Source organism: Callithrix jacchus, chromosome 12 (assembly GCF_049354715.1).
Source record: "Callithrix jacchus isolate 240 chromosome 12, calJac240_pri, whole genome shotgun sequence".
Taxonomy (NCBI): Eukaryota; Metazoa; Chordata; class Mammalia; order Primates; family Cebidae; genus Callithrix; species Callithrix jacchus.
Window position 1 is genome coordinate 54124831 of NC_133513.1, and position 22929 is coordinate 54147759.

The following is a 22929-nucleotide window of genomic DNA, read 5'->3' on the forward strand; positions in this document are numbered from 1 at the left end:
GGGTCAAAGGGCAGTCTCCAAACTGCTGGGGCGATTTTAACCACAGCTAATCCTCATACAAGTTTTCAAATGCTAAATATACAGCATAATGGTATCTCATTTTCATTCACATATACGCATGTGAATGAAGATGAAATTTATCATATCCAAATAACAATTAAGGAAACAGGCGTTAATGGTCACACAGCCAGTATGTGGCAGAGTCTAAATTCAAACATAGGTCCCAAAGAAACTGTATTTCTAGAGGAAAAAGTGACTCATAATTTCCTAACACAAAAGCAAAATTTAAAACGCTAGAAAATGAGGGATCTTACATGTTTCTATGGGAGAACACAGCTGCCATCACTGGGCTGTGCACTGCACCTCAGATCCTTCCTTTCAGTTTCGGCTGCTTCTTTTGAAGCATTGAGGCATTAGCAAACAGTAAAATATGCCTAGAAATTGTAAAGTTCTTAACAAAGTGATTTCCCATTTATTATACCATTTAAATCTCTCGACAATACGTGGAAGTGTGTGTTACCCATTTTATAAAGAATCTGAGGCCACTGACAAGGCACAGAGACTTTTCTAAAATGACACAGCAAAACTTTCCTAAGATGACACAGCAAATCTTTCCTAAGATAACACAGCAAATGGCTGTGAACGCCAGTCCCGCCTCTGACTCGCTGGAGTGGTCTCTGGGCCATATCCCAGCTGTGTAACATGTAGCACCACCCGTTTCCTGCTGGCATTATCATTCAAACTCACTGGTTCTTCAGTACATGTGTTCAAGCAAATAAGGGCTTATGTCCCCCACACACACCCTAAAAGAAAGAGGGGGGGAGAATCATTGGTATAAAGGTGAAGTATCTACATGTTCCTGAATTTTCAGTTGGTTATAACCTTACTTGGGGTTGAGTATTCAAATATGATATGACTGAGACCATTACCAAATATCCTACCCCTCCTGGTGGAAGGGTCGGGGATGGCGTGTGCATGCTCATGGATGGGTGAGAGAGAGACAGAGAGAAAGAGAGTGTGAGAGCAGTGGCGAAGGGGTTCAAGTCGATAGCCAGTGACTACCTGGCCAGTCTCAATGAACCAAAGAAAGAAAATGAGATTCCTACAAACCAAGAGATGAAGAGGTAATCTCAGACAACCAGTCTTTCAGATATACCAGGCCAGGACACCAACACAGTGAGACAAAGTGCTGGTGGAAAAAGATGGGAGGTCCAGTAGGAGGTATGCAGATGGCAGGGAGGCACTGACTGATGAACACAGAGGAAATTTTCCAGACGCTGAGTCTGGGCCCCGGAATCCCTTTGATGAGCAGACTCCCGGCAGTTCTCAGCTGGGAGGAGGACCTTGCAGAGGCAGGCCCAGGACGCTGACTCCTCCTGTGTCTTGGTTCCTCTCCATGGGCAATGATCGTCGCTCCTTTGTGTTTCAGAGTCTGGAGCTGGGAAGCAGCATACCTGGGTTCTAGACTGAGCCCCAGCACTGACGATCTATGTGACTTCAGAAAGCTCATCTACTCCTAGTTTTTCCATAAAAATGAGAAGTATTCACCAACAGTACCCAACTCACAGAATGGCCTTGGGGCAGTATTAAATTACGCAAGTTGAAGAAGCATTCTACACTCAGAAGTATGTCTGTACTCGGGCCTTGGTTATAATGTGGCCCAAGTCAAAGCAGATGAGCTTACACAATTCTCTAGGATAATAATGAGAGTACTAACCTTTACACAGCTTTTACTATGTTACTAGAGCCTAACTCCGAGGTACTTAGAATAATCCTCAAACAACCTATGGGATGGGCACTACCACTGTCCACATTTTCAAAGGAAACCAAAATACAGAGATAAGTGACTTGCCCAAGATCAAGCACAGAAGTGGCAGGTTTGGGGTGGAAGCTCAGGAAGTCTGCCTTCAGACCCTATTGTTCTTAACCACTATATGATAGTCCCTCTTGTTAAAGGAATAAAGAAGCCAATGACCCGAGTTTCCAGGGTCTAGTAACCTACAGCATTATTATAGACACACTTAACTGTGAGTCAAACCAAAGTGGAAAATCTAGATTTTACATAGCAGGTGGGGTGAATAACCATTCTAACATATGCCAAAAAGCAAACCAAAAAACAAATCAATAAATAAAGCAAAATTCACAAAATAATTCAAGATAAAACCTCATTTGGCAGCAAGCTTCCTAATATGTTTAAAGATTCAATTTACACAAAAGAGCTAATACATTTTCAGGAGGTCAATAGTTACTTGTTTCTAGGGCTCCCTTTATCACAAATATGAAGTAAAATCTTAAGAAGACAAGATGCCAATGCCATGGTCCCCTGGGTAAAGAGATGGTTACAGAAATGAATTATGCCTCTTCATATACACACCCTGTGTGTATATGTGTTCTACAGTTGGTATGTGACTTGCTTTGGTCATGGGATATTAACATACATGGTATAAGGTGAACTTGAAAACTACTTGTACAATGGGCTTGCGCCTTTAGAATACTCCTCCCATGTGAAGTGCCTTATGCTAGCCTGTTTGAGACAGGTAGTTTAGCCAACACCCAGCACCAACCTCCAGGGATATGAGTGAGGCCCTCTTAGACCATCTAGCCCAAGTTGATGGTCCTGAGCCTCCAGGTAGATGTGGCTGCATGAGTGGTCCAGGGTAAGACCAGCAAAAGAACCATCCTGCTGAGCCCTGGCCAAACATCTGATCCAAAGAATTGTAAATAGTTGTTGTTTTAAGCCACTAAGTCTTGGCGTGGCTTATTATACGGCAAAAGCTAATGTAAAGAGCCTATTGTTCTTAACCACTATGTGATAGTCCCTCTTGTTAAAATCTAAGGCATTTCATGGGGTAGTAACAACAGCATGGAACATAGAAATTGTTGGAAAGCCTGCAACATTTTCACAATCAGGTAGGAGAGTCAGTTAGCTGAAAAGTGGAGTCAGGAGTATTGGGTTGAAAGACAGCATGTGTTACCTGGTGTTACCTACCTTTCTCTGTGACTTCGGAGTCAAGTAGACGCCGAAGTTGATCTTCACAATCACATTAGTAGACCAGAGGAGAAAAAAGAAAAGAAGTCTATTCAGAGTATTCACTGATAAGAAAATGTGCTACAACAGCATGGTGATATCACCTGTCAGGTTTACAGCCACACAGTGTCTTTGGCTTCAGTCGCTCCTAGGCCATTACCATTACTCCCTCAACATTACTGCTACAGAAAGGAGAAGCAGATGCACAGAATAGGGAAAGGACTCAACCAAAGACACAGAAAACCTCTCACACTCCGAAGCCAAGAGGCCTGCCTATCTCCAGTGACAGCAATACCGGGAATAAAACCATCATTCAGTCCAATACATTAAAAATGAGAAAAAGAAGCTCACAGAAGATAACATGTCCAAGGCCACACTGCTAAATATGATTAACCTGAGCCACCAACCAAAGTCCATGGACTCTAATATTCTACAGAGACCTGGGACATAGGACATGGGCAAACATATCATCTAAATTCTAGTCTAAAAATCCTTCTGTCATTGATCGATTTGAGAATATTGGCCAACTGATCATCTAGGACAGCCTAGAAAGCCATAAGACACATTGACTACAACAATTTTTCAAACGGTGATTGGGAAACTTGGTTGACTAATGGATAGAAGAGGGGAAAATCCACCAAAATTTCATTGTGACAAACACTGTGAATTTACTTATAGGCTTTCCCTTTTTACTTCTATCAAAATGCTAATTAATAGTGACCACAGAAGCATATTTATAATACTATGGTCTGAATCCTTGTGTCTCCCCTCAAATTCCTATGTTGAAATTCTAATCCTCAAAGCGATGGTATGTGGAGATGAGGCCTTTAGGAGGTAATCAGGTTAGGAGGGTAGATCCCTCTGATGAGATTATTGCCCCTATAAGAAGAGAGTTGAAAGAGCTTGCTTTCTCTCTCTAATACATGATGACGCAGTAAGAAAGTATCTTCACCAAGAACCCAACCATGCTGGCATTCTGATCTCAAATCTCCAGCCTCCAGACTGTGAGAAATAAATGTGTGTTATTTAACCCACCTTATGGATGGTATTGTGCCATACCAGCAAGAGCTGACTGAGACAATATCTTAGAGGATAAAGAAAACATTAACTTACGGCTGGAAGTATAAACAGTAGCCAATAAATACTTCTGCAAATCTCTCTTAAATGCGAGCATATGCCTATATGCTAAACCTCACATGTATATGTGATTTTATTTTATACTCTAGAGGAAAATGCCCTGGCTTCTTTTCTATTTCCAACTTATTGTATGAATGTGAACGAATGATTTAACTACTCTGGGTCTCAGACATTCCATCAATAAAACAAAGCCATTGGACTACCAAGTCTGAAGCAACACAGTAGAATGCGGACATTGGACTTTGGACACTACACAGTTGACAGTGAATCATCTGGGACCTAGCATCTTGTTAATGTCTGGCCGTCTGCCTACACCTCACCTCTTTCCATGTCCAGATAAATGGAAAAGACACACCGTTCTCACAGGGCTTGGTAGGAATGAATAACACGCGTAAAGAACCCAGCACCATGCCTCATTCCTGGGAGTGCTCAATAAAAAAACAGCTAAGGATAACGATGCATTCATCCCACAAATATTTATTGAGCTTGCACTTGGTGCCAGGCACTATACTTTGTGTGAAGGACAGAGGAGTTAACCAAACTGAGGAAACTCCCTATCCCATCTAGTTTGCATTCTAGTGCCTGGTAATCCACTACACTAACAGTGCAGGAGCTACGGGCCTTAGGTGCAGCAAGGGTTCCTTGATTCCATGCCCACTACGGAATCCAGAGCAGTCAGTCCCTGGAAATCTTACCCTAGGCTAGGTTAGGTTCTTGCCTCCATAGGGGAGACAATACACTATCATGGGTCCTCTAGGCCTCTCTCTTCACCAGCCCAGCATAGTATCCACCAGTGAGGGCATAGCCAGGCCTGGGCTTCACACGTCTCTCCACCTTAGCTCCCTTCCCTCGCCAGAACTGTTCCCCAAGCCTGCAAGAGAGCCTTCCAGAAACCTGGGAGGAGACGGAGTTTGCTTGGCGGCATTACCCGGGACTTCCCACCAGAGGTCGCCCTCCCACGCAAGCCCAAGCAAACAGACCGGGCTTCGCCGCCTCTGCAGCAGTGACATTATTTTCTTTCTCTATTTTATCTATTAAAAAGATTTCTTCACAGCCATAACTTAGATCTCTACACTGAAATGGAGCAACAGGAAGATATAATGGTGCGTTTCATTTATGAATGACCTATAATAAATTACTCTGAAGTGTCCCGAGTGCCAGGAGACAGAACGCTTTGTCTGCCCACGGACTGTATTTCACATACTTTAATTTAGCTGACACATAAAACTCATTTGACATTTTGCAGGTATTTGTGCAGGGCGGGGTGGAGGGACAACTGTGGGGCTGGGTGGGGAGTGGGGGTGGCAGGCAGAGGAAAGGATATTCGGTTCTTGTTGAGGGTTAAGGTATGCAGGCTGGGTAACCCTGGCAACACGAGGTCGTCCCCCAGCTGATTGTTGTCCAGGATGAGTTCCTCCAGGCTCCTGAATGCGCTCAGTCCTTCCAGTGACCTGCAATGACAAAGGCAACAGGAAAAATGATCCTGCACTAAATCAGGGAGGCCATTATGAACCGAAATAAATATTTTAACCTTCCCTTTCAGGACTGGGAATAGTTTGGGCTTGGTGCCTGTCAGCAAAGTGAATGACAAGAATTAGTAGCAGGAGTCGGGGCGGGGGCGGCGGGGGAGAAGGGGCCGCTGGCACCCACCGCATCCTTCACGCGTTGCCAACATGAAGGATGAGGGTCACTTAGTGAGTAGCCAGGATCCAAAACAAAGGGCTTCAGATACGGCCTGCAGGATAAATTTGTCAATGTCTTGTGCCTTCAGGCACCCAGCCTCGGCTGACCCTAACCTCCATTCCCAAGATAAATAACTCTGTCACAGTTCACCTTCATTCCCTGGACACAAATTCAAGTTGTCATCCATCATTCCTGCCCAGAAATATCATACCCTCTTACAATAATAAATATAACTTCAAGTATCATTTCTTAGCGGTTCTCCTCTGCGCAGTCGTGGGGGAAACAGCAGGGAAGGCTCCCTTTCTCTCCGTTCACATCCTTTGACTTTTTTTTTTCTTTGCCTTTTTTCTTTACTAATCACTTAATTTGCTTCTGCCCAGCATCCCGGTGGCTGCCCAAAAGGCAAGGCATCTATGGAATTACATAATCACTCCGGCCTGAGAGGGCCTTTTCTTTTATTATTTCTTTTTATTTGTTTTTGCTGTGGGTGGGGAGACAGGGGTTGTGGGGAATTGCTGCTTCAAAGCTCCTGGCTTGAAGTTACTGTTTTAATTTATGGAAAGTGGATTTCTCACTTAATTTTTGAAAGAAGTGTAGAGTGCAGCCCTGTAGATGTTGAGGCAGTAAATAAAAAGGCAACTGAAAGAATTAAGTACCCGACTCCAGGAAAAAAAAAAATAGCAGAAAGGGAAAAGTAGCCTTGCTTATACACATCACTGAAAGTTAACTCTTAATTTTATGGGCTCTCATGAGTGTTGGGTTGGAGGTGACACCGGGCAGTTTTGCACAAGTGCACAGACATTAATTAAAGCAGGCCGGCCAGTGGAGGGTCTTACACGAAGACACAGACTCCTGGCTCGTTCACCTGCCAGACCCAAGAGATGTGCTGAGCCTGCATAGGCTGACAGCTGAGCTACGATGTGGACTGGAGGGAGACTCGTATGGGATGCCTGGCTATTCTATAAAATGTGAGGAATCGGGGAGATGTCGTTCCCACGATTTATTCATTTACTGATAGAGCTTCTGTTAGAGCCCTGTGTGCTTCGTGTGCAATGTCCGCACATCTGCTGTGAGTGTGAACTCAGCACCAGAGCTTTCCCAAGGCATCCAAGCTCCCTTGCGGGATCTCTGCCAAGAGGACTCTGAAATGGGGAGTCAATACTTGCAAGGTGTAAAACGTGTAGTAAGTAATTAAATCTGTAGATGCCACTGGGCCCAGAGCTCTGCCTGCACTATCCATTCCTGTCAGACCTCGGGGTGGTCCCACCCAGGACTCGCTGACCAGAGCATGCCTGCTTCTCCAACCGACACTACCAGCCCTGCCACTGGAGGACACATTTTGGAGTAGGGGTCCGGAGATCACCGGGTTTCATTTCCTCCTCCTTTCTCTTTTTCCTCATGGTTCCTAGAGGCAAAACACAACTTATGAGGATAATTGCTTGAAGGGCTAGATGTCCCATTGATCCTGATGTGATTACACATTGCATGCCTGTATCAAAATATCTCATGTGACCCATAAATATATACACCTGCTACGTACCCACAAAAAATAAAAACAAAAGAATAAAAACGCACAACTTACACACATCTAGGCAGGAAGGTTTGGGACTTGCCCTCTGCTCCTCCATTTTCTGTTGTGTGAATACAGGTGTGTCATAGCCCATCTCAGCTCTCCTGTCCTGTGTTCCTTCCAGCTCACAGGATCTTGTAGAGAATAAGTGAAGGGCCACTAACTAGTTACTAGCATGTTTGCTTTTTCTGTTCCTTCCTCCTCTTATTCACTGTTGTTTTTTTTTTTTTTCCTAAAGTTTTTTTTCCTGACCCTGGGGGTGTGTCTGGAACACGGGACAGGCTGTGAACAAACCCATGGAGGAGGCGTACAGCAAGTCAGGCTTCTGCCGGGAACTTTTGGGCTCCTCTGAAGTCCCTTCCTCCACTAGGAGTTAGTGAGTGATGTGCCAAAAGGCTTCTCAGAGCTGTGCGCCTTTACCTCAAGGAGAGGTGAGGCCACTTCCCATTAGGGAGCCTTACGGGTGGCGAGTAAGTCCTTTGTGCACAAACATCAGTTGGGCTCTGCTCAAAAGCAGCATCCAAGTACACATTGCTCCTGAGTTATGTTATGCAAATATTAGACTCTTCTGATGAGAATTAGCAAATGGTTGGCAACTGGCAAGCAGAAGACAGCTCCTTTCCAACAGTGCTTCAGGGAGGCATAAAGCAAAATGACACAGCATGAAGAGGGGGAGCGCTCAGGAGCACCAAGGCAATGCCCACCCCCACCCAAACAGCCCTTCTCCCCCTGCAGCGTGGGTTCTGGGGCAGAAGTCCACACCAGAGTGAGACCTCCCAGAAGAGCTGGGAAGATCAGTCTCCAATCCCCTGTCACCTATCTGGTTTTGAGACTCTTTCTGCCATGTGACATTATTAGCTGCTCAGTAAAAAGAGAACCATGTTATGTGGGTGACTGGTAATGAATAAATCTGTTTTCATGTCATCAGCGTGGTGTGCTCCTGGGGATTTAAGCGGCTAGATCCAGAGCTGAGGGCTGGGGCACAGGAGGCAGGGGGCGGAGAGCATGGTACGGGGAAGGACAGGTTTTGGGGGTCTCAGCTGGCACGTGGATGACAACACACATACACCTGAAGGGAGGTGGTTCTACCTTTTACTTTACTTTTATTTTGTACTGTTATTTTTACTGCTGTTTTCTAGGGAGGAATAGGAGAAAAAATATGTGTGTAGATCCTTGAGTTAATTCCCCGATATGCCAGATGCCTGCAAATATGTGCTGTTAAATAAAATCACAATTTGTCTGCTATCACCTTGTGTGTGGACAGCAAAATGCACCCCAAAACCAGATCCCCAGTGGAGAGGCCAACTGTCAGTCCAGCATCACTCGCCAGCATCCTGGAGTAGCGTGATGTCTGGGGTGTGGGCTGGGGGCTGTTAGGAGACGGCAAGGTTTCACCCAGGACCTAGGCACAGAGAGCTGGAGGGAGATTGTCCAGGTCTGGATTGTTCTGGAAACCTAAGCAGCGCCCACCCTCCCCCACCACCCCCGGAGCTCCCTGCAGGGTGCCTGCCTCCCCCTCCACCAACAGCAATGCAGCCAGGATCTCATGCACAGGTACCATCCTCTTACCTCCTTCCCTCACTCCCAGGGCTCTGCATGGGCTCCCCCAGGAGCTTCAGCGGCTGCTGGGAGCATGCCAGCGCCTTTTCCAAAGTCACATCAAAATGACAAAACATCACAACGCATTGGGCTCCAGTGGATTCAAACTGAGAGAACTTTTAAGTTTCCACTGTAATTAACCCTATCCTCGTTAAGATAATTATGATCAAGCTTCCTGTCAGAGTTAATATCCCAGCATCATCGCCTGTGGCTCACACTCTGCCCTCATTAGCTTATGGAAACAGCAGCGCTGAACAGGCGTGCAGCCCTGCCCAGACCAGGCCAGTGGCTGTCATGGAGGGGCCTCAGGTGGGGGGCCAGAGCCCCACAGAAGGGCCCCCCCATTGAGCCCCAGTCCCCTCTGCTCCTGGGTGGGCACAAATCAGTGACCTTCATCCTTTTCCTGCAAATGAGTCACTCACCAGAATGGAGGGGAATAGCCAGGGTCCAGGGCCCAGGTAGGGCTGGTCGGCTTGGGCAGGAGCTTCTGATTTGTAGCCATTCCTCCCTGCCCCTTGCCCAGCCAAAAACCAGCCAGAACATTGTACCATAAAAACCACCAGAGGACACTTCCAGAACTCCTGGATGAATCTAGGCTGTGCTAAGAATTCAATCTCTCCTCCCTCAGCTTCAGCCTAAACCGGGGGTGACAGGGCTGTGCTGGTATGAGCTGGGCAGTGAACAGGGGGAACAGCTGACCACAGACCCTAAGACAAAAGTTTCTGTCTCTTTGGAACTATATTTGACCTCAAATCCAGGAGCAAAGGCTGGGACGTTCTCTAACCAATCAAGAAAGCAAGATCTCCACTAAGATCTTTATCCACCTCCTCGATTCTGTCTAAGTATCACTGCCCATATTTTTAACTGAGGAAATGGGCAGGTCTCAGAAGTTCTAGAAGGTCTAACCTGGGTTGACGTCCACCACCCTGGCTAGGCCCCCAGACCTGCAAGGGCCGGCTGCTGCCTGTTCTGTGGGTCTCTCTGATGATTTCTGTCTGGCCAGGGCCCTCTAAGAAGGGACCTCCATGTAGCCTCCACACTCCTAGAAAACTGTTAAGTGCACAGTGAGGGCTTAGTACTGCCTCACCTACTGAGCACTGTTCAGCCACAACCTGGGAACGACTGAGTGAAAAACAGCCCATAAACCCCAAGCATGGTACAGAGTGCAGGGCCCCCGCACACTGGCCAGTGGCTGGAGGGCAGCCTCCAGACTGGTATTCTTTCAGAGGCCAGAATGCCTCCCCATGGTTTCCCTGGGGCCACGGTGCTGAGATCAGGAAGGTGTAACATTCAGCAAGTCTACATGGGTATACCAGTTCTCGTTATTAAAATATCTAAATACTCCCTTCAGTAGGTAAATAATTGCAGCTCTGAGTACCCTTCCTGTTACCCTGGCCACTCCTTGGCACCCCCTAGACCTCTTCATAATCCAGAAACCAGGAGGCCAATGCCCACCATGGCCCAGGACTACCACAGACCCTGCTCCAGCCAGCGTCCATTCTGATTGGTCAGTGCAGTTACGTAGTCTCAACATCACCCTGGAGAGCAGAAGTAGTAACTTGCTCCTTTCTTACACTCCCCTCACCACTCCAACTGCAGTGCCTGGCACACAGTGGGTCTTTGGGAAATGTCTGCAAATCCACTTCCCACAAAGGCATGGCAAAAGCCCCAAGGACAGGACAAGTGACCCAAAGCCACCTGGTGGAAAATGAAGGGAGACAAGAGAGAATTGGTGAAGTGTGATGTGACTGCTCATATCCCACTAAATGGTCCAGTGGCAGCACAGACATTTTTATAGTCTGTTTACCTTGTCCTGTAAGAGATATTCTTTTTTTCCACAAAACTCTTTTTATATCCTTAAATGTATGGACAAAGACAGACATAGATAATATGTCTGCTCATAATATCTTTGTGACAGAAACTCTATGTATTACTATGTAACTCTATATATTACTATATATATATATATTATCCATGTTATATATTACTAGATATAGTATATAGAGTTGACTGTATATCTTCTTCTGCCATTCAGGTCATATAGCCATGTATATACACACAAAAATAATCATATAAATCAATACTCTAAGTGTATCAAGATGAGTAGAAATGTCCCTAAGAAATAGAAGAACCTGACAAAGGTTATGGCTATGTGAGACAGAGTGTATGCTGACATCACAAGGCATTGCATTCATCCTGGGCAGCATAGTAAGACCCCATCTCCAAAACATAACAAAACAAAACAGGGCTGTGTGTGGTGGCTCACGCCTGTAATCCCAGCACTTTGGAAGGCCAAGGCGGGCAGATCATGAGGTCAGGAGATTGAGACCATCCTGTCCAACATGGTGAGATCCCATCTCTACTAAAAATACAAAAATTAGCTGGACATGGTGGCAAGTAAGTACCTGTAGTCCCAGCTACTCAGAAGGCTGAAGCAGGAGAATCACTTGAACTGGGAGGCGGAGGCAGCAGTGAGCAGAGATCCCGCCATTGAACTCCAGCCTGGTGACAGAGTAAGACTCTGTCTCAAAAAAAAAAAAAAAAAAAAAAAAAAAAATCCAAGCATGATGGTATGAGCCTATAGTCCCAGCTATTCAGGTGGTTGAGGCAAGAGGATCGCTTGAGCAGAGGAGGTCCAGGCTACAGTGAGCTATGGCTATGTGACTGCACTGCAGCCTGGGCAACAGAGTGAGACCTCATTGCTAAACAATAACAACAAAAAAGAGTGGGTTACATGACTTTGGGGTCAAAGTCAACCCCAAAGCTCTATTGAGACCCCAACATGACAAATAATCCTTGCGGTACAGAAAGTAAAATTCAACACTGGTCTGAGAGATCTGAATCCAAGACCAGCCAAAGGTAACTTGGTCTGAAGCCCCCTGCACCATATCTAAGAATACTGAGAAAACTTTCAAATATGATGCCAAAAAAACCTAGTAATGAGTCATTAGAAATGGAGAATAAGGAGCTAGAAGCCCTTGGCATTAATGTTACTTTAAAAAGGTGGTAAGAAGGTAGATTCTTTTATCTTTGGATACATGAGGTTATATGATTACCCATATGAAACTCTGGTCAGATGATGCCTCTGAGGAACAGTATTTGCTTGCCTTAGGACAATGTGAATGATGTATCTGATCATGTTATCTTTTTTACTTTTGCTACCAGGAAGCTCAGAGCTAAAGTGTGACCCAACTGGAAGAAGGTAACCCTTCGTGATATCCATACCTGCTTTCTAACTTCACTGTCAAAGCTTATAATTTTCTCACAGCTTTGATATTTCATTTATCTACATATAGCTTGTTTATTTTATTAATTCTATTACGCAAGCCCAAATCCTTTGTAGGATGAGCTAGGATACATATCAATGAAATATAGCATAGATTCTCAGACAGGTGGTTTCTGTGCGTTAAGGAAAAGTTCTGAGAGACCAGTTGTTAATGGAGATGCTCACGTAGGAATAAACGAGATATATATTGTATTCAAAGTTCAAAATGGCTTTGAATAAGCTGCTCGTAATATCTTTGTGACAGAAAGGCACAAAGTAGGCTAGAAAATGACAGCCTTAGGTAGAGTCATTACTGTTTCAAAATGTACCTGAAGAATACTGACTAATGGCTCAAATTGTTCTACAGGTAGATGCTAGGGATTTTGATCCTGTTTTTTTGTTTGTTTATTGTTGTTTTTGTTTTTTGTCAGAGACTTGGTTAAGGAGATGTTTATAACATTTATGGGGGACAGGACCCTAAAGAGATAATAAGAAATATACAGTAGGATCCAAAATGATCCTATTAGAATCAACTATTGTTTCACCTCAATAAGATGAAATTTTACAATGTCTAATGTAAACTAAATAATAAAGTTCCGCTAACCAAAAATATTTACTCAAAAAAAATTGAAAGGCAAATGAAAATTGTGAAAACATTCACAACCCCTCTAACAGTCTAAGATTTAACACCCTTAACATGGAAAGAGTTTTTATAAATTATTAAAGAAAACCTGAGGCCCTAATAGAAAAATGACCAAAAACCTTGGACAAAAATTTCAGAAGGAAATTTGTCAATAATTAAAATGTGGGAGAAATTTTCAGCTTTATTAGGAATCTAGAATATTCAAATAAAAATATTTATATGCTTTCCTTAGATTTTAACATAGTTTTGTCAAACTTTTACTTCAAACAAAGACTAATGAGACAGTGAAATTGCTGGATGGCAATTTATATTAAAAGACTTCAAAGTAATTACCTTTCATCCACTAATTCCAATTCCAATAATTTATTCAGTAAATATCAAAGATGTGTATAAGTTTACGTACAAGTATGTTCACTACAGCATTATTTACAATAACAATGTGAACAAGCCCAATGCCCAAGGATTGAAGAATAATTAAAGCTCAATATATCTGTATCATAAAATATTATCTAGGAATTTAAAATAATATTGTAGGCAGATATCTAATGAGACAGTACAATTTTCATGCTATACATTTAAGTACCCAAAATTAAAAGTCACAGTATAGGCTGGGCACAGTGGCTCACGCCTATAATCCCAGCACTTTGGGAGGCCGAGGCGGGTGGATCACGAGGTCAAGAGATCGAGACCATCCTGGTCAACATGGTGAAACCCCATCTCTACTAAAAATACAAAAATTAGCTGGGCATGGTGGTGCGCGCCTGTAATCCCAGCTACTCAGGAGGCTGAGGCAGGAGAATTGCTTGAACCCAGGAGGCGGAAGTTGCAGTGAGCCAAGATCGTGCCATTGCACTCCAGGCTGGGTAACAACAGCAAAACTCCATCTCAAAAAAAAAAAAAAAAAAAAAAAGTCACAGTATACTATGGTACCCACACCAAGATCGCATTCATGAAAATTAACATTCATCCATATGGTCCTCACCATTTTTCACACAAATTTTAATTTGTGCCAAGCTTTTCTGGGCATTTTCTTTCATGTTAATGGTTAAGAATCATGAAAGTCATCTTTCTTAGTTGTTCTAGTTTATAAACTGCTCTTAATGTACAATCTTGTACACAGAGACATTATAACAATTTTGTACGTACACAAGCACACTTAAATGTATATATTTGTGTGTGTATGTGTGTGTGTGTGTGTGATATCTACATATATCTCCCAGATACATATCATCAACCCCTGGTTAATGAGTTTTATCAGTTATTTTTCAAATAGTTTTCTCTAGCTACTAAATTTTGTATTATGAATATATATTTTATAATCAGGTAAAACCAACATCAATATTTCTTTGAAATAAAACAAGACAATTCCACATGCATAAGATGTGGGAGCTTTAGAAAAGAGCAGTGTCTGGGAAGAGGGCTTAGTATGAGTGCTTAGCGATCTCCACAGAAGCGAATCTCCTCCCAACCAGCCTACTACTCTCCTGGCCCCTAAGTGCCTGTGTCTGGAGCTTCGTTTGAATTCCAGGTGCCAGACTCAAAGGGAAATTTGCATTCAGAAACACCACCCAAGGAGAACAACCCAGAGGTAAAGGATGTAAGAAACAGTGATTGGTTAAAGTTGCTTAAGCAGGAGCAGAGAAGTCTTAGTCATTCCAAAGTGCTGAGCCTACAGGGTTCCAGAATGCAGAATCAAAAACAAACAGAAAATGATGTAAGCTGGGAGGAAATGTCTTGAATCAATTTTTTGAAACTTGTCAAAATGGAGAAGCCGTTCACTAAAGGATTGAGCTGCCCTGAGAGCCCCTGTACTTATTTGAACAGGGGCTAAAGTCATAGAGAACGATTAGAGGAAATTTCTGCATAGAGATCAGATTCACTGACCTCTAATATTCTATCCAGACACCGTGGTTACCTGATTGGAGCTCCTTCCTTTATAACCACAGTCTATAAGGGCTGTTAAGTCAGTTCTGCTCTGCCAAAGGGTCCCTTATGAGTCAGTCTGGTAGGAAGAGGACAGCAGAGTTCCAGCACACTAAACTCTGCCTTATTCTTCTAGCTGGGATTGTGCAAGGCCTCTTTAATAACTTCCTAACTATGGAAACAGTGTTAACATATGCCCAGAATAAAAAGGCACATGTTAGAACCCTGACCTCTTACAGAATGTAAACTACATATTAGAGCTGCAGCTCTTTTGTAGAAAGTATGCCCTGTGATAGTCTTCTTACAGACTCAGAGACTTTGAATCCTAGAGCAATTTCAGGCTGTTCCACCCTCGCCCTCCTTCACAGAAGATGACTAATGTCCAGGGAGGTAAAGTGGCCTACGTGAAAACACACATAGTCACCAAGCCACATTTAGAACCTTTGTACATAAAGGGCAGTGCTCCCCAACAATGTTAAACTACCTCTACATAATTTCTAGCTGTGGTCCAGAAATGGACATTCGCCACTGCCACATCCTTTATCTAACCATTGTGTGTAGCTTTGTAATCCATTCATTGTATGTCCTCAATCACTAACATAAGGATGAGCCTAGGTGCCTTTCAGTTCTTTTTCCTTTTGCTTTGTACTTCACAGATCCTCCTAGAACAATCTCCCAAAGAGCTAGTTCTTAGAGCTTTTCTTTTTTTCCCTGTGAAGTTAAGTATGCATTAGATGGAACTGGGCTGAGATTTACCAGCTAATGATCTCCTTGGTGTGCACCTCTCTAGCTTAATCATTCATTCATTCATAAAAATGTATTGAGTGCAAACTCTGTGCCTAGTGCTTTGCTAGTCTCTGGAGCTATAACGACTGTACAATAGTTCCCTACTATTAAGTAGTAGGTATAGGCAGGGAAGCAATTATCAGATAATGCAGAGTAATAGGTTGGGATGATTAGTGCTACTCTGAGAAGGATCTGGGGCTGATGAGGGAGATGGGCTTGAGCTAAGTCTCAATGCAAATGAATTCTCATCTTTTGAGCATCTGCTGATACTTTATTCCACATCTGGTAGTGAGGGAACATAAGGAAAAGAGATAACTTGATCCTGGCACTCAAGTCATCTACAGTCCAGAAAGCTAATTTGCTACCAAAATGCATGTGGTGTGGTACCCACTTCCAGCATGCCAGGAATTCATCCGGGGATACAAGTTATGCACAAGTCACGGAATCTGCTCCCAACACTCTTACTACCTATGCGAGCGAGAGAGAGAGAGGGGGGGGGGGGGCGGGGTCTGGACTTGGAATAAGGGAACACCACACAGGAAGACGTATCATTAAGCAGCATGAATAAGATGGGCTCTGGAAGTCGAGAGGAAAGCAATGAGGGCTATAGTAAGCCCTTTTGTTTTTGGCCCACCCCTTCTATGCTTGTCCTGAAGGTCTTACAGCAAGTCCCTAAGGACAGAGACAGGGAGCAGGTGTCTCTCCAAGAACATACTAGATGAAAGGCAGCCTCTATGCCTTGCTCCCATCGTTCTCTTTCTCTGGGCTCTCCTCCCTCCTCGAAGTGAATCTTTCGTGTCTTATTCCCACCCTAGTGACAGGGTTTGGCCTGGGCTTTGACTATGTCTCTGAAATTATTTTGATTCACGGCTTGAGATTTTACAAAACCACACATGCAAGCATGGAGCCTGTGGCCTCGGGATCGTGTTTGTTTTTAAGAGTCTAAAGAGTGAGTTTGTTTGGCGGGTTCTATAAATGGGGGTTTTCTTTGCTAGGGAGATGTGAGGGAGTGGACACGCTGTACCGCAGCCACGGTATGTGTGTACCTCACCATGGGGCGGAATGCAGAGCCTGGTCGGGGAGGCGCCCACAGCCATTGGGCAAACATATGTTGGGCCAAGAACACTGCTCTTCAACCTCATGAACTGTTTGCTTGAAAGATAACAGTGTCTCTTCTACACAAGCCTTTCACCACCCTCCATAAAGGGAATTTTAAATTCAACAGATGGTGTCTACTCACTGCAAGCCAACCAGAAAAGGAGACATTTACATGGCTGGATCTCAAGGCCCCAGCGACCCAGAGGACCCCTAATCAAATACTTGCCCAAAGACCAGCTCCCCATGGGCAGGGCCCCTCCTGGAATGGACTCTGGCCAGGAAAGCCAGTAAAAACGTGCCAACTATTCTGTGAGGTCCCAATTGGCTGAAAAAGGTGAAAACATGTTTTCTGTCCCAGACTACAAGATAGCTTTATATCTCCAGCAGGAAAGAAGGCCCCAGGAGATACGGTGACCTCTTTGCTTCTGGAGCCATTTTCTTTCTTCCAAAATAGCTCTAGCTCCATGGTTCACAAAACCTCTCAAAGAATAACTTGGCGAACTTGCTTTCCAGATCCTCTCATGGCACACCTTGGGCCCTGAGTACTAGCACCTAACAACGTCAGGGACAGAGGAGAGAGCAAATGTTTGCAGTTGTGCAGCGGGGAGAAAAAGAATTTTTCCCAGCACTGAACTAAGGCTATTTCCTCCGTGTCTGCCTCTCTCTGGTTATCTGACTGCTGCTTATGGCAGCAGGAAGCCGGTGTGGTGTTTTCACAGGGAATGTGTTGCTCTGATGGCGAATATCTTGTCAACTCAGTGAGGCCAAACGCAAATAGAGTTGGTGAACACAGAACATAAGACCACTCCATTTAGAGGCATGGGCTCTGTTCTCAAGCCTGGATGTGGTCTAAGACTTTGGAAAGATAACCCTTGTGAAATATAACTTTCTAATCTTTTAAAGTGGCAGAAAATCCCTGACCTGTCCAGTTTGCAGATATCAGAATAGAGATCATGTACATGAAGACAAACATGTACAGTACATGAAGACAAACCTAGACCAATTACTGTTTAGCTGAAAGATTGTTTTTGAAAAATAAATGTGGGTATTTTCTTTTCAAAGGAAGAAATTACTTGCCTCAGGAAAGGAAACAGGTCAGTGGCTAAACCTCCAACAGAAATACTGATATATTTCAGAATTATCTGACCACGTAAGGAGATGGCAGCTTGGGAGAGCTTCGGTCTTAGGAACAGCCAGGGAACCTGATCCGGGTCCTGCCTTGGTTAGCACCTTGCTGCAGTATTTCAGTCAAATGCTTGCCTGCTCTGGGCCTCACTGTACTTTTTTGTAAACTAAGGAGCCTAGGCTAGATTATTTTGGCAGTCTCTTCATTTTTAAATATTCCATGCACCAAAGTAGGTTGCAAGATGAAAACTCCCAAAGTTTTATCATTGCTTGAATCATTCCACCACTCAGTAACAAGTTCAGCATGAGACCGGCAGACTATCCCTAAGCCTCAGATGGCCAAAAAGATGGGGGTCAGAGAACAAGGCAGGTTTCAAGCCTCAAGTATGAAATCTGATTAATAAAAATGATCTGAGGTAAGAGGAAAGTTAGGGGAGAAAAAACTCCGCCCTGCTTTTCTTCATCTTCCATAGCAACCCAAACTAGGAAGTGAGAGGCAAAGTGTCACACTGCTCGGAGGGCAAAAGATAAATCTTTGATGAATTGGCCATTGGTTGTGAAGTGATGGGCTTTGTATGTGCATAATGGCTGAGCTGCCTTTCCAAGCCGATTGCCTGCCAGGATAAGAAGCCACAATGGATGGACCTTGAGATGCCCTGGACAGAGGCAGCTTTAATTTGACTGGTTTTAATAAAAGTAATTCTTAAAAAAAAAAAGAAGAAGATGGCAGAAGGAAGAAGATAGTTACTCGAAGAGATGAGAAAGGCTGAGAATCACATACATGGAGAGTAGACATTAGCCACTGGCTTTTCCATTCATTGCGCTTGATGCATCAAGCAGAAGAAGAAAAGTTGATTTTATTACCTCTGTAAGTCATCACAAAGTTTATATGTGCCCAGCATTGTCCATTGTCCAGAGACACTTGAGATATGGACATTAAACAGCCTGGCTGAATAGCCTAACAACCGCAGACTGGATCCTTCATGCATTTATTTATTCCTCCTCCAGCAAATATTTATTGAGCATCTCCTACCCAGGCCTAGGATGAATAAAACAGGTTTGCTCCCAGCTCCAGTGGAGCTGACCGAGCAGTGAGGCCTGGTGGGCAAGGCTCTCCTAGCAAAGTAAGGAAGATTATTCTGGTCTAAGGACTCCTACTGGGCTAGGTGCTCTCTGCCACGCAGTCAGATCTGCACATCCTTGCACTCTGGGCCCTGAGGCTAGTTGCCCATTTCTGTATTTATGCCCTGATATGGTGCCTTAGCCCTACATTTGTGTTTGTCTTCACTCAGTTGACAAGATCAAGATAGTCTCCATCAGAACAACACATTGCTTGCAAAAACATCGTAAGGCCAAGAGCAGCAATCAGACAACCAGGGAGGCAGATGGGAGAAAAGAGCTGTAGCGGAGCCTTAGGAAAATCTCTAGCTGTGCCTGTGAGTCAGTCACTGGTGGACCTTTGTTTCTTCCACATGCAAAATGTGGGGCTAGAGCAGGTGACTGGCTCCATCTTTTGACTAACTTTTATTGGAGGCCTTCTATGGATCAGGCTCTCTGCCAGTCACTGGGAGTACAATCCTGTCCTCCAAAAGCCCCAGATCTCATTAACAAGAATATAAACAGACGACCATTGTTAACAAGGTTTCAGTGTTTCTTCCGCTTCCAAGTGAACTTAAAAGGTCTCTAAGATCTCTTCTAATATCCAAATATCTTAAGATTAGTATCCCCACCTCCACTTTTGACTTTTAAGACAAAGTATAGAATTACAAACAAGTTTGGTTATACAACCACTGAAATGGTCACCTTCCATAATATTTTTTTTTCCAGTGTTAGGAGGACACTTTTCCTTAGCAAAAAGCCTATGCAAAGTGCAACATTGAAAAAATGTCCTCCCCCTGCTCCCGCCTCTGCAGGTATACATTTTTCCATGACTGCAAAAGGAAAGTCACTCATTACTAAACAGCTCAGCAAGGCTCACACTATTGAAGAATATAAAGTTTTATGTGCAGGTCTCTCCTTCTCTCTCTGGGTGTAAGTGAGAAAGTGAGTGAGAGAAAAAGCCGGAGAGGCTGGGCTCAGGAGTCCAGGATGAATTATAGACTGCCGCTCAAGATTCACAGCTCTTCGTGGTAGGAGGTTAATATTCTCACATGTCATTAGGTCTGCCGGCTCTCCTGATGGTTCATTGAAGCAGGCAGCAAATTATTTCCTCATGCTGCAGAGGACAGCACACTTCAAAGCAAGGGAACTCAGGTCAGGACAGGCCTCTGGGTGGATTAATGACTTGGGATCACCACGGGTTGTCTGTAGGTAAGAATGGGCCTGAAGCTTTTGACAAAGCTAACTTTTTGATCAGTCTTCACCCGACTTTCAAGCCAGACCTCTAGATTTTATTCCTATCACCTTCTAAGGATCTGCCAAGACCTGCAGGAAGATTGAGTAGTGTGTCTGGTCATTTTATCCTCACTCGAAATGCCTCCACCTGCTCACTACTGATGTATATCACAACTACGGGTCAAGGTAGAGCTTAAACCCTATTTCCTTAGAGGAGATCTCTCTGTCCTTCCCAAACCCAGCTGACCATACCTGGACTGAATACCCAAAGGACTTCTATTTGCACACTTTCTCTATCACTGGTCCATGAATTTGGTCTATTGTTCAACTGTCCCAGGTATCTTACTCTTGTCTCCTTGACAATTACTTAAGCTCTGTGACCTTGGGCACAATGGGTTATATTTCTTTGCACACCAGTAGCAGGCCCAAATCCCAATCCTGGCTCCTTTCTGGAAGAAAAGTCCAAGAAGAGAGCCAGAAATGTTTCTAATACAGATTCATCAAACATTTTATTTGAAGGCAGCTTGAAAAACATCACTTCTAAAGATAACACTAACTGAGGGAAAGTTGGAGGAAGAGTGTTGAAAAGCATGAGACACTTAGAGGAAGTCATGGACAAACGCAAGGTTGACATTCCTCATGTGCAGGATTGCTGAGTAAGCGGATTTAGTGCACATGTCCACCATAGTCCATATTCTATTCTTTTCAGTTATGGGTTTTCTGAACGGCAGTGGGGCTCTCACTGAGGTCTTCAGCACCATCTGGGAGGTTGCCATGGTGAGGGGATTGGGAGCTGCTAGGGGAACGAGGAGGAGACTCTGCTCACAGGCCCTTTCCAGGCCCCACACACAGGGCCCCCTGAGCTTGCAGCTTGGGAAGGAGCCAGTGGCTGTGGATGCCCAAATGTCCTCACCTTAGAGTGAGGGGCTGCACTGGGATTGAAGGAATAAAAAGGACTAACACCAGGCAGCCCCTGATTTCCAACCTGGAGGTTCAAATGGAAGCTTGGGAAAGTGTTTGGCACACCAGAACGCACTCAGGAAATGTAAGTGCAGGTGCTTTTAGTTCCAGGCCTGTCTTCTTCTCTGCCTGACAGAACAGTTCTCTTCTGCTTTCTGCTCTTTCCTCCCTATCATTTTCCTTAGATCCCCACTCTCTTTCTTCTAAAATACCTTTATTTACCTGCTTTTATATAACATGTTTTCCTTAACATCCATAGGAAAACCAAATAAAAACCACACATACATATCCATGTACCAAGTATCCACACACAGACAGTACAGACAGCTGAGAGAGGCAGGGTAGGTGACCCCCATCCAGTCCAGTCTGGGTCAGTCCCCAGCCCAGGCAAAGCTGCTGAGCAGCCCTTCCTCGGCTCACCTTGTATCTGACGCATCCAGGGAAGCACAGCCCGTAGGTCAGCAAGCTGGACTCGCTGTATGAACAGAGCCCTCCCCTCTCTGGGCTCAGATTCCTCCAGAGTGTAATCAAGGGGAGTGACCACATCAGACTGTGTAAAGGGGTGGCTCATGGACCACCTGCGCCAGAGTCAAAAATCCGAGACTTATCAAATATTCAGAAGCCCAGGCCCCGCCCTGACTTATACATCAGGCTCTTTGTGTGTGGCTATCCATGCTCTAATTCCCCAACTCATATCTATATCTACCACAGTGTAAGAACCACTGGGGTCCCCAACTCAAATACATTTTCAGGGTCCAGTCAGGTGATACACTGCATTTCCCTGAATTCAGGGTGCATAATTATAGACACGTTATTTTATGTACTGGAAGAGAAAAAAGACCACCATCAATAAAGAATGACCCAAGGTTTTCCTACCTTAAAATGCCTCAGGAACATTCCTTTTCTATATTCTGCTTGTTACTTTGGCAGAAAATATGAATCAAGATCATTATTTCAACAATAAATATTTGCTTTATAATATCAAGTTATGCCCTTTCTGTTTACACAATAGTTTTTGTCTTTCAATGCCAAATCATGATGAGTAGTCAATGACATGTGAAGCACTGTACCAAAAATATGTATAAGTCAACTGAAGCAAAGGTAATAAGAACCACCATGACCCAATTCAAGTGTGCACTGATAACCGCAACTCCATCACAACTGCCTCCTGGTCAGTGACAATTTCAAGAAGCCATCAATTTTGAGATAGATTCAGGAATGCTAACATGTAAAAGAGATGTACATCTTAGAAATGCTGAAATATGACAAAGGCACGTAAGACAATTTGGAGGGGCAAGGACTGAAGGAGTCAGAGAGCACACACTCTACTGTGTGACACCCATGTCAGCATTTGTACTGTCCACAAACACCACAGTGAGCTGCACCCGGCCCAAGGGTAAGGTGACCATAAAACTTGCTGTCTAAATTGGGATACTTCCTAGAGTAAAGGGGGCACCATTCCTGCTTATGCCAGGAAAACGGCATTAACTAAAATGGTCCTGGGCAAACTGTGATGAAATTTACCCTCCCTATTTGCCACCAAACAGTAACCCTTGGTAACATGATGACTACAGATGATCAATCCGAACATTTAGAATCTGTAAGATTATGCATTGATTGAAACTACTGTTCACTTTATGTCTTTAAAATTCTCCAGAAGTCTGACATCTTTATGCCTTGCACAGTTCCCTTAAATATCCTTGACTACCTTGCAATTACCCAAAACTCCCCTTCCTAGTACGACATGTCTGTGCATTTTCCTGAGACCACTGCAAAAT

General features: G+C 44.2%; 1 protein-coding gene across 5 annotated transcripts in view; it reads right to left on the reverse strand.

Moving 5' to 3' along the window:
- Positions 1-22929, reverse strand: part of LRMDA (leucine rich melanocyte differentiation associated) — a 1126962-nt gene that overhangs the window by 514930 nt on the left and 589103 nt on the right. For all 5 annotated transcript variants that reach the window (XM_054242288.2, XM_054242286.2, XM_054242285.2 and 2 more), the window contains one exon: positions 5488-5616. In XM_054242288.2, coding sequence (XP_054098263.1) covers positions 5488-5616 — 129 coding nt within the window. The remainder of the gene's footprint in view (positions 1-5487; positions 5617-22929) is intronic.